The sequence below is a fragment of the Nematostella vectensis genome, chromosome 9 (assembly GCF_932526225.1).
Source record: "Nematostella vectensis chromosome 9, jaNemVect1.1, whole genome shotgun sequence".
NCBI classification, from domain to species: domain Eukaryota; kingdom Metazoa; phylum Cnidaria; class Anthozoa; order Actiniaria; family Edwardsiidae; genus Nematostella; species Nematostella vectensis.
In genome coordinates this window covers 13,729,319-13,744,530 of record NC_064042.1, presented here as the reverse complement: position 1 = coordinate 13,744,530, position 15,212 = coordinate 13,729,319, and the positions used below count along the sequence as shown (strand labels likewise).

Genomic DNA, 15,212 nt, shown 5'->3' with positions numbered 1-15,212 from the left:
TATATGTTTGGTGAGCAATGAGTTGTCTAATCTCTGTGCACGTAAGCATCGGAAAGCCTCATTTTTCTGTGTATTTTCTTGGTCCGGTTTCCCATTAAATCGTTTGTATAAGACCTTATTAATAACGAGCAAACGAGTAAATTACTAAAGTTCATGGGACCAAGAGCTTTTAATTCGCTACACTTAGAAGCGAAATTAGAAAAATAAAGTCTTTATTATCACTAATGTGAATTTGTTTGATTTTGATGATGCTGATTTCCAGTTTATTGTTATTTTTTTAATTGTAACTCTGCTTTCAATTTTCGATTTCGATTCTCGATTTTGAGAGATGTCAGACACTGTTTGAAGGGGCTTATCCTGTTAAAGTAATGGAACAAACAGACAGACAAACAAACGAACGAACGAACGAAAATATGCAATATGTTCACCGATTTACATGTACACGGCTGAAATGGTTCACTAGCAAGCTGTGCACAGGTGAATGCAAGCCCTTAAAATGATAAAAAGATCCTTTTAGGATCCTTAAAGAATGTCTAGCAATCACTTCTTTGTTATTGTCTAGCTTATATTGCGGTCAATTTAAAGCTTAAAAAATAGCCTTTAACAATTAAAGTCCAATACTTGAGTAACAATAATATTTCATCGAACGTACTTTTACGGGCTGGAACTAGCCGTTGGAAATCGTTAAAAAAGTCACACAGCACAGAATATATTATATTCTGTGCTGTGTGACTTAGAATTGATTTGCTGAATGTAAAATTGGCGAATGATTGATCTTTTTATGCCTTTGTGGTGAGTGGGGACCCAAGGACTACAGCGAAAAATGCCAATAGGGAACTCAAGTGGTGGGTCCTTAAACAATATAGCGCGCGCATATCAGGCAATGTTGATCTCGCAAAGCCCTTGAACAAACCGATCACAAGCCCCCTTTAAAGAACGTGGATCAACCACTCCTTTGTTGTTGTTTGCAATTGAAAATAAAGCGGTCCAATTGCAACAAAAGTTCTAAATAACCATCAACGATTGAAGTTTGATAGTTTATTAATGATAATTGAAAGATAGTTTCTCAGTTACTTGCTTGAATTAGCCGATGGAAATTGATTCTTTGAGTCAATGCGTATTGCGCAGGAGCGTAAAATGGCGGCTACATTGGCCCTCTTTAAAAAAATTGCAGAAATTGAATGGATTCTCAAAACGTTGCAGCCATTCTAAACGTATCACATATCACTGTTTGCGAATATTCCAACCCGGTGTACAACAAGCGCCAATAGCTACAGCTAGCGATTCTAATTGTTCCTGCAATTGGCGCTCCCTACAGAGAGCTCAACATTCAGTAGGAAAAAATACATTTCTATCATCTTCTAGAAAATGAACTCTTTTAACCTTCTTATGACCTTGTTTTATAAAACCAATACACGTAAAAGGCTACTAAGATAAACAATTTACACTAAAAGGGCTAATAAACATTTCCTTTATTGTCAACTACGGCGTTAATTTCCTAATGTATAGAATTAAAGGTATTTGTTCCTGTGGCGTGCTAGTAAAATCATCTACCCATATCATACTTCGCTTTGCAGCGTTCGTCAGAGTCTGCAGCTGAAGCGTGCAAAACACAACACAAAGTGTGAAGCATACATCAAAAAGAATCCTTGCTATATATGCATTTCACAAGCCAAGTCGATTTTCCTTGCCCTTGCGTAAATATCTTGAAAGAGTTGTTACCTTAGAGACAAGATTCTCACAAGTTCAAATACAGCTGTTCTTGGACAAGGTAAAGTTGGGCTTCAAATTGACAACCATACGTCATTTCGCCAGCTGTTTCACCGAGTAAGCGGAGTTATAGCAACTATCTCGACTGTACGTCGCCAGGTCTATTTCGTACTGTTTCAGATACAGTGACAGAATGTTAAAAACAGGGAAACGGGACAAGAGGCCGTTGTTTTGCGCCGTATTCGCGTTGTGCCTTGTCAATGGACTTTTTGGTCGACCGTTGAATGAGGATTTATTATTAACGAGAGCTCACACGCGAGGTAAGGGATTGGTTTAATTCGGACATCAGTAAGAAACACTGTATAAAACTTCCGAAAGGAAAGATACACTTTTTTTAATTTATTAAATGATATTGGAATAATATTTTAGTTATTTTATCATATGAGACTATACCTTTTTGTGTTAACAGTCGTAGCCTTTGGCGACAATTCGAAAAAACACTCGTTATATTGTTTCAAAGCCAATAAGTTCGGCAAACAAAACACCCACTTCACAATATGACATATGGATATTTGGATAATAGTGCATACACGATTGTTGTTTTCTTTCAAGATTTTATTAAAAATTGTAGCAACGCGGCAAGGTGTAGTGGTGCTAATTGCGTAAGAGAAAAAAGCGCCGTTAGAGATATTAAATCATAATTTAAATGGATAGTTGACACAAAAACGCGACCATTACGAGGTCTCCAAGGACCAGGAGAAGGATGGTTTCCTTATCAGTTCAACCATATCAAGCTATGAGCTCGTGCTTTACATTGTGGAACAAACATACAAACGAGATACTTTTCCCAAATTTTTATTCTTCTGACTCGCCTTGCGTCTAAGATAGATGTAACCATGGCAACCTGTCTTTTTTCCTAAATGACTTTCAACTTGCTCGGATTACAACACTATGTTTCGATCTCGTTCGCATTGTGTCCATGACAAATGGCTTTCTACTTATCTTTGATAATATAAAAGATAAAACCTGACAGTAACACGGAAATAAAAATATTATTTTGAAATTTACCTGTTCTTAACTTATTGGTTCTTGAATCCTAATCAAACTGTCGATCAGAGTCTCTTAAATTGTTTTTAGCTTTCAACAGTTTTAACTATATTTCCCGACAACATTGTTTCTATTCTTTAAAAGCAGCCGACCTCAGTATCTAAATATGGGATCTTAATGAAAGGAAACTTTTTTTTTATATTTGAGCAGTGACCGCTAAAATTTATCACTGTATTATACAAAAGAAGGGGCAAATAGTATGGTAAAGGCGGTAATTTCCATGGAGACAAGAAATTAGATGTTATATCTCTATATTATTGTAGATAGATTTTTCCCCACCCCAACTCCCAAAATAAATGAAAAAAAAACAAAAAAACAAATGCTTCGATCATCGCACGTTACCTTTTGCAACTTTATTATTATTTGTTTTAATTAATCACGACAAAGCGGAAAAATGGAAAACCAAGGAGAAAATAGATGAGGGCAAATTGAACAGATAAAAATTTTGGGCGAGGATGGCGACCAACCCTCTCCGGAATAGTTCAAACCAAGAGACCATTATGTAAGAGAACGAATCCCCCGTAATAGGGTATGTTCCAATGATAAAGTCCGTGAAAGCTATTTTTAGAACAACCAGTTATTTTTAGATAGGCCTCTGATTGGTCAGCGCTCAGTTTCCTAGCAACATGAGTCTTACTAGCGATCACATCTTGAGCAATGTGAAATGGCAAAGGCTGTTATGGCAATCTTTTTGACCGAAAATACCATTTTCTTTATGAACGCTGTGAAAATAATCTTCCATAGCTTACGCTGGATGTTCTCGGCTATTTATTTAGAAAACGACACTATTTTTCTCCCTTTTTCCCGGAAACTATTATATTTTATGTTTGCCTCCGAGAAGAGAGAGTGATCTCTTTGGTGTTTTGTTATTTCCTTTAAGGAAGCTACAAATTTATTTATTTGTTAACATAGATAGAATATGACCAATTTGAGGATCTCGCTGTCGTGCTCAAATTTCTCAGGAACCCCATCATCTAAAAAACCGTTAATCAAGAGTAAATTATTGTTGTATATTTATTACTATACGAATTTTAAATTGTAAAAGCCCCGTTTAGACATCCATGCGTAAATGCTAATGCTAAATGTTTTAACGCTTATTAATGTAAAGGTTGTTGGTGTAAATGCGGAATTGTACTTATTTGCTTCAGGTGCCCAAAAGAGCCCCCACAAACGACAAGTGAGCTCGACCAAAGTCATCATGGCGCAGATTCTTGAGGCCAACGCGAAGGTAGATGGTGGGGAGAAGACTTCTACATTTTCTAAATCAGATCCAGGTATGATAAACACGATAGCATAAGTACATTGCTCTCTCGTCGAAAGATTCTTTATGCCAGGGCCTAGCCTAATTTCACATTAAAAATATGAGTGTTGGTTGCTTGCCAAGCTATGGAACAGTCTTCCTCTGGAAATAAGAAACTCTTCCAGTATTAATAATTTTAGATCCTAAAACACATCTTTTTAAAGTGCCTATCCTTTTTAATCTAATCTAGGTGATATGTGATTTTCAAATCTAAGTGATAGACGCATAAAAAAGTCAGAACTTTGGGTCGAGTGTGGAAAACGGTAAGATACCGGGCACTCTCTGCTTTATATAGAAAAGGTCACTTGAGATATGGCGCAATGCCTCGGATTGAAAACTGAATATCTTGATTAAAAAGAAAGTCATTGAAAAAAAAACCCGGTTCTGCAATCTGATAGCATGCGTAACGCGTCGAACATTGTGTTCGGTGTCGAAAGTTGAATACAATTGTGTGTTTGTCAGGGGGTGGGGGGGGGGGGGGGTGGGTGGTCTTCAGAGTAGTGATAGGGATGCTCGTCGGGAAATTCCAAAAAATACCCCTAAAAATACGTGAACACCAAAAATTGCTACCCTTAAAAAAGAGGTCCCATTGTTTTTGTTAAACAGTCTCGAATGACAAATTGTCAAAGTGTTTTTTAAAAAGTCGGAATAAATAAATAATCTAGGAAACGTGCCTCTTTTTGCAAACTCCAAAAAATACCATTTGTAATAGAAAAGCCTATTATCTCTCAGTTACATGCGGGCTTGACTAATATTCCCGAGGCCCGATTTTGACCCCTAAAAACGACTAGCATAGATATCAGATAGATGGATAGATTGATATTTATTGAAACTTTGCAAGTGGTTTACATCAGTTTTGTCCAATGAAGACTACGGATACGTAACATTACATTACTATTAACCCATAGGGGTTTCCAGGGGGAAGAGGTTCCGAGGGCAAAGCAATCATACAGTCGTTTGAAAAAAGGTTGTCGCCTCCGGCTTACCTACTACGTGACAAGCCTGCATGTAAGCATGGGTAGAAAGCACTGAAGCGTCTAGCTGCATATATTAGCTACCGCATAACTTCAGACTTAGACGAGGTAGCGGTGGCTTATATATGCAGCTAGGCGCCCCAGAGGTTTTTACCCATGCTTACATGCGGGCTTATCGCGTAGTCGCGAAGCCGGTTGACGAAAAAAATAACTCCCTACTCGGATAGGTATACCACCCCTATGAGGTTGACATAAAAAGACCTCCCCCCGTGGATATATACCCGGTATACCACCCCCTAACAGGTCGACATGGGAAGAACCCCTCACCCCCCCCCCCCCCCCGATATATACCCGGTATACCGCCCCCTATAATTTCTTATTTCTTTCTTATTCCTTCTTTTACTTTCTATAACAGCCGAGGAAGAAGTAAAGCTCTTCCAAGGTGACATAATCATGACTCCACAAATCAGCGAGGCTCTGAACAACAGTATAAACGACTCCATCGTCCTGTCCCATATAAGATTTAACGTACCTGGCCCCGTTATGAACCGGAAGCGCATAGCGAGAGCTATCACGAACACGACTGACATGAAATGGCCTGTGATTGGTGGAAAAGCAGAGGTTCCTTACGTCATCGAGGAATCATGTCGTAAGTAGATTCGCTTAATCAAACAAATTTATGCGGGCACTTTTTAGATAGATAGATAGATAGATAGATAGATAGATAGATAGATAGATAGATAGATAGATAGATAGATAGATAGATAGATAGATAGATAGATAGATAGATAGATAGATAGATAAATAGATAGGTATGTAGGTAGGTAGGTAGGTAGGTAGGTAGGTACGTACGTACCTACCTACCTACCTACCTACCTACCTACCTACCTACCTACCTACCTACCTACCTACCTACCTATATATATATATATATATATATATATATATATATATATATATATATATATATATATATATATATATATATATATATATAAAATGATGGTTGAAGGCTTTCATAGAAAGTGCTCAATACTCGAAAGTAGAGCGGTGTATAGTGTTGGTTTGAGAAAAATACAAACTACATAGGTTTCCCTACAGGTCTGTTTCGTGGTTGCCCACTCATCAGGGGATTTAATGAGAATATTCCTACCATCGTATATATACTATTAACATTGAAATTTACATAATAATAGACTGATAGTTTTAGCTAAGGCGGTAAGAGGAACAATAGCGAGTTACATTAAATATGCGGGGCGAAAACTAACAGTGCGGAACGTGTGAAAAATTGATAGCGCGAAAATTTAACGGTGACGGGATTAACAGTTCTAATTGTTTCGTAGCAGGGCTTTGTTTCTGTGGCGGCACGAGGACACGAGTTCATTGCGTTTATTTAGAGTTGATAGTTTGGGTTGGCAGATGATCGTCAGCTTTTTCTTGAGGCAGAGGTTGCAACGCTTAGTGGTACTGTTGTAGGCGGAGTGGGAAGAAAGAATGCGCCATGAAATAAAGTACTCAATCATGTTGTCCTTGAGAGTCCAGACGTGTTTGCTGAGTTCGGTGGAGTTTCTGTGTTTGGCGTGTCGGAATGATGCGGTGTGGTTTCTGTACCTGGTCTTGAAGCTGTTTTCAGTGAGCCCGACGTATGTTTCCGAGGTGTTGTTGTCTTTTCGAGTTACGGTAGCTTGGTAGATAACAGATGTCTGTAGGCAGTTTCCGTCTAGAGGGCAGGTGTCTTTCTGTCGGCAGTTGCATGTCTTGTTGTTGGTAGTGGTAGGGGCGGAGCTGGTGATCTCGGTAGCCGACGATGCGGTGATGATGCGCTTGTTGTGGTTGTCGATGATCTGTTTGGTGTTGTTCATGCAGCTGTAACTGATTTTGATGGTGTTTCTGTCTTTCGGGAAGTGCTTGTCTATCAGGGTGAGGAATCTGTGGCCGATGTTGGTGCTGGTGTTCTTGCTGAAGGGCGGGTTGTACCATAGGATGTTGTTGCGTTTGCGGGTTTTATGGTTGGTTACGGTGTTGGGTTCGTAGCGTAGCGTGTAGTTGTATCCGCTATCGTCGAGTGCTTTCTGGTAAGGTGGCGCGGTCTGGTCAAAGGAGGCTTGGTCTGAAGATAGGGCAGATAGGCGTCTGTTGATACCAGCAGGGATGTTCTTGGTGATGGAGGGCGGGTGGTTGCTCTCACGGTGGACATATTGTAGCGAGGAGTTCGGCTTTGTATAAGGCTGGTGTGCATTACGTTTTAGGTCAAGGGTGACGTCTAGGAAATTGACAACTTGTTTGTTTGCCTCAATGGTGATTCGGAGTCCGTTGTTGTTGAAGATGCGGCATAGTTCCTTTTTTAGGTTTTCGGTGGCTCTGGGTGTGGCGTTGGTGATGGCTAGTCCGTCGTCGCGGTAGAGTCCTACGTTCATATTGAGGTCCTGAAGTTGGGAGAGAAGGAAGTTGCCTACAAGTTCACAGGTTTCTGCGCCATCGAAGCTCCCCATCGTAACATCAAATATCGTGTTGCCTTTCTTCTGCCAGGGTGTTTGGTTGTGGACCAGGAAGGAGCTCTTGGAGTGGGTTATGATCTCTTTTTCATCAGGGGTGATTTCGTCATAGTTGGAGGCGAAGTCGAGTGCTCTTGATAGTGTCACCGTTAAATTTTCGCGCTATCAATTTTTCACACGTTCCGCACTGTTAGTTTTCGCCCCGCATATTTAATGTAACTCGCTATTGTTCCTCTTACCGCCTTAGCTAAAACTATCAGTCTATTATTATGTAAATTTCAATGTTAATAGTATATATACGATGGTAGGAATATTCTCATTAAATCCCCTGATGAGTGGGCAACCACGAAACAGACCTGTAGGGAAACCTATGTAGTTTGTATTTTTCTCAAACCAACACTATACAGCGCTCTACTTTCGAGTATTGAGCACTTTCTATGAAAGCCTTCAACCATCATTTTATCCAGACTCCAAGTTTTTCTTGTTGAGCACTCTAAGACTACTCATTATGGAAAAATTCCACATCAACTACTCAACGAAGAATATTCCCCTACCATCTCGCAGTGATTACCTCCAACGCCTTATTGAAAAAACCGAACACTTTTTACGCCGAATGCGCTGGAAAGCACACTTCTTCCTAAACACAGACACCGCCTCGACCTCCAAAGAAACCTATGGATTCCGCTCAACCAAAAATCCGCCTCCTGTAGAAGAACTGAAAGAGTTCGAAGAAGACATGTTAACAATGATCCAGTCAGTAAAATTCAAGAACCTGAACACTCCTTTCCTGGGCAAGCTAAAAGAAGACACCGACAACATTAAAAAAGAACCTAAACTACTGATCCCCGCAGATAAAACCACAAACTTCTACAAACTAGAGCCAGCTACCTACAAGAATCTCCTAGAAAAAGAAATAAACAAGTCCTACAAAAAAGCACCCTCCGAAACAACGCAATCTGTCCACAAGAAAAACAAAGAGATCGCTACAAAACTGGATTTAGACGATAGAATGGACACCACAGCCAACAAGCAAGCCTTCATAACTCTCAAAGACCATAAGCCGAACTTCGCTAACAAACCTACCTGCAGACTCATCAACCCCACAAAACCTGAAATCGGAAAAATCAGCAAAAAGATCCTCGACCGTATCAATAGCGTAATTGCAAAGAAACGAAACTTCAACCAATGGAAAAGCACTAAAGCCGTCATTGACTGGTTCAAGGCTGCCGAAAACAAACACCAACTCAACTTCATCTGTTTTGACATTGTAGAATTCTACCCATCTATCAGCCAAGACCTACTATCAAGAGCACTCGACTTCGCCTCCAACTATGACGAAATCACCCCTGATGAAAAAGAGATCATAACCCACTCCAAGAGCTCCTTCCTGGTCCACAACCAAACACCCTGGCAGAAGAAAGGCAACACGATATTTGATGTTACGATGGGGAGCTTCGATGGCGCAGAAACCTGTGAACTTGTAGGCAACTTCCTTCTCTCCCAACTTCAGGACCTCAATATGAACGTAGGACTCTACCGCGACGACGGACTAGCCATCACCAACGCCACACCCAGAGCCACCGAAAACCTAAAAAAGGAACTATGCCGCATCTTCAACAACAACGGACTCCGAATCACCATTGAGGCAAACAAACAAGTTGTCAATTTCCTAGACGTCACCCTTGACCTAAAACGTAATGCACACCAGCCTTATACAAAGCCGAACTCCTCGCTACAATATGTCCACCGTGAGAGCAACCACCCGCCCTCCATCACCAAGAACATCCCTGCTGGTATCAACAGACGCCTATCTGCCCTATCTTCAGACCAAGCCTCCTTTGACCAGACCGCGCCACCTTACCAGAAAGCACTCGACGATAGCGGATACAACTACACGCTACGCTACGAACCCAACACCGTAACCAACCATAAAACCCGCAAACGCAACAACATCCTATGGTACAACCCGCCCTTCAGCAAGAACACCAGCACCAACATCGGCCACAGATTCCTCACCCTGATAGACAAGCACTTCCCGAAAGACAGAAACACCATCAAAATCAGTTACAGCTGCATGAACAACACCAAACAGATCATCGACAACCACAACAAGCGCATCATCACCGCATCGTCGGCTACCGAGATCACCAGCTCCGCCCCTACCACTACCAACAACAAGACATGCAACTGCCGACAGAAAGACACCTGCCCTCTAGACGGAAACTGCCTACAGACATCTGTTATCTACCAAGCTACCGTAACTCGAAAAGACAACAACACCTCGGAAACATACGTCGGGCTCACTGAAAACAGCTTCAAGACCAGGTACAGAAACCACACCGCATCATTCCGACACGCCAAACACAGAAACTCCACCGAACTCAGCAAACACGTCTGGACTCTCAAGGACAACATGATTGAGTACTTTATTTCATGGCGCATTCTTTCTTCCCACTCCGCCTACAACAGTACCATTAAGCGTTGCAACCTCTGCCTCAAGGAAAAGCTGACGATCATCTGCCAACCCAAACTATCAACTCTAAATAAACGCAATGAACTCGTGTCCTCGTGCCGCCACAGAAACAAAGCCCTGCTACGAAACAATTAGAACTGTTAATCCCGTCACCGTTAAATTTTCGCGCTATCAATTTTTCACACGTTCCGCACTGTTAGTTTTCGCCCCGCATATTTAATGTAACTCGCTATTGTTCCTCTTACCGCCTTAGCTAAAACTATCAGTCTATTATTATGTAAATTTCAATGTTAATAGTATATATACGATGGTAGGAATATTCTCATTAAATCCCCTGATGAGTGGGCAACCACGAAACAGACCTGTAGGGAAACCTATGTAGTTTGTATTTTTCTCAAACCAACACTATACACCGCTCTACTTTCGAGTATATAACAAAATATTAACAAAACTTTAAATTGAAGTTGAATTCTAATGTCTCTTTTCATCGTGCTCCTAAGTGGACGCCAAGTCGGTGATAGAAGAAGCAATGTCACACTGGACAATAAATGTACCATGCATAACTTTCGTCCCAAGAACAGATCAGTCCGACTACCTGAGTTTCTTCGCTGGAAAGGGGTGAGCAAAATTATGGGTGCCAGGTTAGAATAGAGGTGTTTGGGACCTCAGAAAATTGGCACAAGGTTGGACCTCATTGGAGGGGGTTAGAGGTCGTTGGAATGGGTGGGAGGTCGTCGAAAGGGGTTATGGGTTGATGGAAGAGAATAGGGGGTCGTAGAAAAGGGTTGGAGCTTATTGGAAGTGATGGGAGTTCGTTTAAAGGGGTGGGAGTTCGTTGAAAGGGGAAGGAGGACATCAAGAGGGGCTGGAGCTCGATGAAGGTATTTGGGGCTATAGCAAATTGGAACGAGGCTGGAGCTCATTGGAAGAGGTGCTCTCGAAAGAGGTTAGAGCTCAATGGAAGAGGTTGCAGATCGTGGAAAGGGGTTGGAACTCATTGGAAGAGGTTGGAGGTCGTTGGAAGGGGTTAGGGATTGATGGAAGAGATAGGAGGTCTTAGAAAAGATTTGGAGCTCATTGGAACAGGTGGGAGGTCGTCGAAAGGGTCTGGAGCTCGATAAAAGTGGTTAGAGGTCGTCGAAATGGGTTGGAGCTCATTGGAAGGGGTTGGAGGTCGTTGGAAGGGTGGGAGGTCGTCGAAAGGGACTGGAGCTCGAGGGAAGAGGTGGGCAGACGTTAAAAGGGGTTAGGGGCGATGGAAGAGATAGGAGGTCGTAGAAAGGGGGTGGAGCTCAATGGAAGTGGTGGGAGGTCGTCGAAAGGGACTGGAGCTCGAGGGAAGAGGTGGGCGGGCGCCGAAAGGGGTTAGGGGTTGATGAAAGAGATAGGAGGTCGTACAAAGGGCTTGAATTTCAATAGAAGAGGTGGGAGCTCGTTAAAAGGGGTCGGAGTTAATTGGAAAAGGTGGGAGCTAGTCAAAAGGGGTCGGAGTTAATTGGAAAAGGTGGAAGCTAGTCAAAAAGGGTTGGGGCTTACTAGGTGTTGTGGCTAAAGCAAATAAGAACGAGGTTAAAGATCGTTGGAAGAGGTGGGAGGAGCTCGTTAGACGTGGGTTTGAACCCAGTGGAAGGGGGTGCCCCCTGGAAGGGTCAGTAGACAGCTATATAAATTGGGACTCCGTGGCATCTCGTGGGAGCCCGTAGGAAAACGCCTAAAACAGGAACAGGGGATCAAGCTCAGTGGAAGGGGTTGGAGCAGGTTGGAAGGGGCTAACGGTCTTGTTTCAAGGACTTGGCGTCCGATACTAAAGATAGCAGTAAAGTAGTAAAGGGGATTGAGGTATATTATGCTCAGATTTATTGTTGTTTCCTTTACGCCTTTATTCACTGTGTGGTATTTCTTCTATAAGCTGCTATTCGGATGTCGGTCGTATTGGACGTAAACAGAGAATCTCTATCGGTGCCGACTGCAAAATAATGGGCATAGTCGCACATGAGATCGGTAAGTTTAATCATGCGACATCGACCGACAAATAACAACAAGCAGTGGGAGATAGAGTGATAGAGAAACAACAAAGACCTATACGTGTTGTTAGATCAAGCATTTTTACCCCCTATAAAAGAGTTTTATTTTGCAATAAGAAACACACATAGATGGAGGGGAACCAATAGTTTACAAGACATAGACTTGAGTCCCGAAAAGACCACGTTTCTTGAACAGTCACTTACAGTGGTTTGCGGTTTTCTGTTTTAGCGCATGCGCTTGGATTCTGGCACGAGCAGTCACGACCCGACCGAGATGAGCACGTCAATGTTCTGTGGGACAACATTGAGGAAGGTACCTTCTTCCTGTATATTGAGTTAACTTTGCATGTTTAAAGACTTGTCTAGCACTGCAAGAAAATTCGAAGAGATTATGATCGTAGACTTCGATAAAAAATTTCAAGTCCTCCCGAATATCATGATACGGACATTCCGGCCGGATAAACAAGGACACAATGTTGGCGATACATTTCTCGCGCGCGTGTTTCATCAATTGATTATTGCTTGGTACTACAAGTAAATACAAAAGATTATGATCATATTCTCTTGATATTAATTATTAAATATAAATGTTGTGCCACTAAAATAGACAATGGAGTATGTCTGTGATATTGTACATGTCGCAGGAAAGTCTGATGAATTCAAAAAGATCTTGGGCGGAGCCATCGACAGCAAGGGCATTCCCTACGACATCAACAGCCTGATGCATTTCGGCCCGCATGCGTTCGCAAAGGCCGAGGGTTACAATACTCTAGAGACACTAACCGGGAAAACTGATTTTGGTCAGCGGAATGGTCTGAGTACGCTGGATATAGAGCAAGCTAAACTATTGTACTGTACTGACGGTAAGGAAAGGCCTCTTAATTTGATGAGCATGATATATGTAACAGGCAGCCGCTCTCGTAACTCAAAATAGATGTTCCTTCAGAATTTGACTAAATTACCATACTTTAAGCCCTTGTTTTTGCCATTTCCAGTCCGTTTTAGTAAAATACAGAAACCGAAGGCCTCGATTCCAGTTTTAAGTCCGTATCACGATACGGACCTTCCTGCCAGTAAATAAGTTTTATATACGTCTCTTATAACGTTGCTTGTAAGGTGACCCTTCCAGTCATTAAAAAAGTTGAATATACGTTCTGTATAGCGGTATTTGCTTATAAGGCGGATCTCCTAATCAGTAAATAAATTGTATACATATTGTTCGAAAAACGTTGTCAGTGCAGATTTGCGAAAGATAACATGGATCTCATTATATTTCAACCAAATGCAGGAGAATATAAACCAATCATTGAACCTTTATGTTTAGTAACCATTAACATCTTCCGGTCTCGAAAATACTATGAGCTTCGTGACGTTCGCCTAAAACAACGTTTTTCAACGTTATTCGGTGAATACGTCCTGTATAACGGTATTTGCTTCTAAGGCTGCCAACACGTGGACAAGGTGCCGGAATGCCAGTACTACAAGAGTCAGGGCTACTGCAACCAAGGTAGCGGCTATGAGAGTTATATGGAGACGCAGTGCAAACGGTCTTGTCTATGCAATGGTAAGTCTAAACAGAGTACAGAGTAACCTCTATATAACGGACACGCTCGACCGGAACATGTCCCAGTTGTACGGTCCTGTCTATTCAATGGTGAGTCTAAACAGAGCAAACAGGAACCTCTATTAACGGACACCCTCGACCGAAACATGTCCAAGTTGTACGGTCCTATCTATTCAATGGTGAGTCTAAACAGAGTACAGAGGAACCACTATATAACGGCCAACCTCGACCGAAACATGTCTCAGTTGTACGGTCCTGTCTATGCAATGGTAAGTCCAAACAGAGTAAGGACAAAGGAACCTCTATATAACGGCCACCCTCGACCGAAACATGTCTTAGTTGTACGGCCCTGTCTCTGCAATGGTGAGTCCAAACAGAGTACAGAGGAACCTCTTTATAACGGACACCCTCGACCGAAACATGTCCCAGTTGTACGGTCCTGTCTATGCAATGGTGTGTCCAAACGGAGTACAGGGGAACCTCTGTATAACGGCCACCCTCGACTGAAACATGTCTCAGTTTTACGGTCCTGTCTATGCAATGGTAAGTCCAAACAGAGTAAGGACAGAGGAACCTCTATATAACGGCCACCCTCGACCGAAACATGTCTTAGTTGTACGGCCCTGTCTCTGCAATGGTGAGTCCAAACAAAGTACAGAGGAACCTCTATATAACGGACACCCTCGACCGAAACATGTCTCAGTTGTACGGTCCTGTCTATTCAATGGTGGGTCTAAACAGAGTACACAGTAACCTCTATATAACGGACAACGTCGATCGAAACATGTCTCAGTTGTACAGTTTTGTCTATTCAATGGTGAGTCTAAACAGAGGAACCTCTATATAACGGACACCCTCGACCGAAACATGTCTCAGTTGTACGGTCCTGTCTATTCAATGGTGAGTCTAAACAGAGGAACCTCTATATAACGGACACCCTCGACCGAAACATGTCTCAGTTGTACGGTCCTGTCTATGCAATGGTGTGTCCAAACAGAGTACAGCTCCTATTTTCGGGTTTCCTGTTGTTGACGTCATTTTTTTACCAGCCCCTCTTTCCTCACGGCCAACCACAGAAATCCCATAGAAATCCCACAGGAAGCGCCAGGGACTAGTATTGCATTTTCAGATTCAAAATACAACAAATAACAGCATTCTAACCGTTAAACTTTCAAAAGTAAACAACAAAAAAGGAGTGGTAGACAAGCATTCTTCAATAATTACTCTTTTTTTATAAGAACGTCCAAATTTTAAAACGCATCAGGACTAAAACAGCAATCTTCTTCTGCTATCTGAGCCTCGGCATGTTTTAGTATGTTCTTGAAATTTAGTGAAATCTCAGCCTGGGTGTTTTTATAAAAAAGAGTGTATTCCATTTCTTTTTTTCAGTTTGTGAGGACACCGATGCTAACTGCTCCGAGTTCGTCAGACAAGGGTTTTGTACAAACCCCGAGTACTCCGTTCACATGAACGCTTACTGCAAGAAATCGTGTAATTTGTGTACATAAATAATCATGTTAGTTGATTCAAACCAATATACACTACCAAAGATGAGATAAATCGTG

General features: G+C 41.8%; 1 protein-coding gene across 1 annotated transcript; it reads left to right on the top strand.

Annotated features, from left to right (window-relative positions):
- The first annotated feature begins 1,688 nt into the window (after positions 1 to 1,688).
- LOC5502302 (blastula protease 10) lies at positions 1,689 to 15,207 on the top strand. The gene is made up of 9 exons (XM_048732710.1): positions 1,689 to 2,030; positions 3,966 to 4,091; positions 5,507 to 5,740; positions 10,560 to 10,677; positions 11,969 to 12,060; positions 12,313 to 12,396; positions 12,728 to 12,946; positions 13,525 to 13,647; positions 15,037 to 15,207. Exons 1-9 carry the CDS (start codon positions 1,904 to 1,906, stop codon positions 15,153 to 15,155), a joined length of 1,242 nt encoding a protein of 413 aa, XP_048588667.1. The 5' UTR covers positions 1,689 to 1,903; the 3' UTR covers positions 15,156 to 15,207.
- Positions 15,208 to 15,212: the final 5 nt, after the last annotated feature.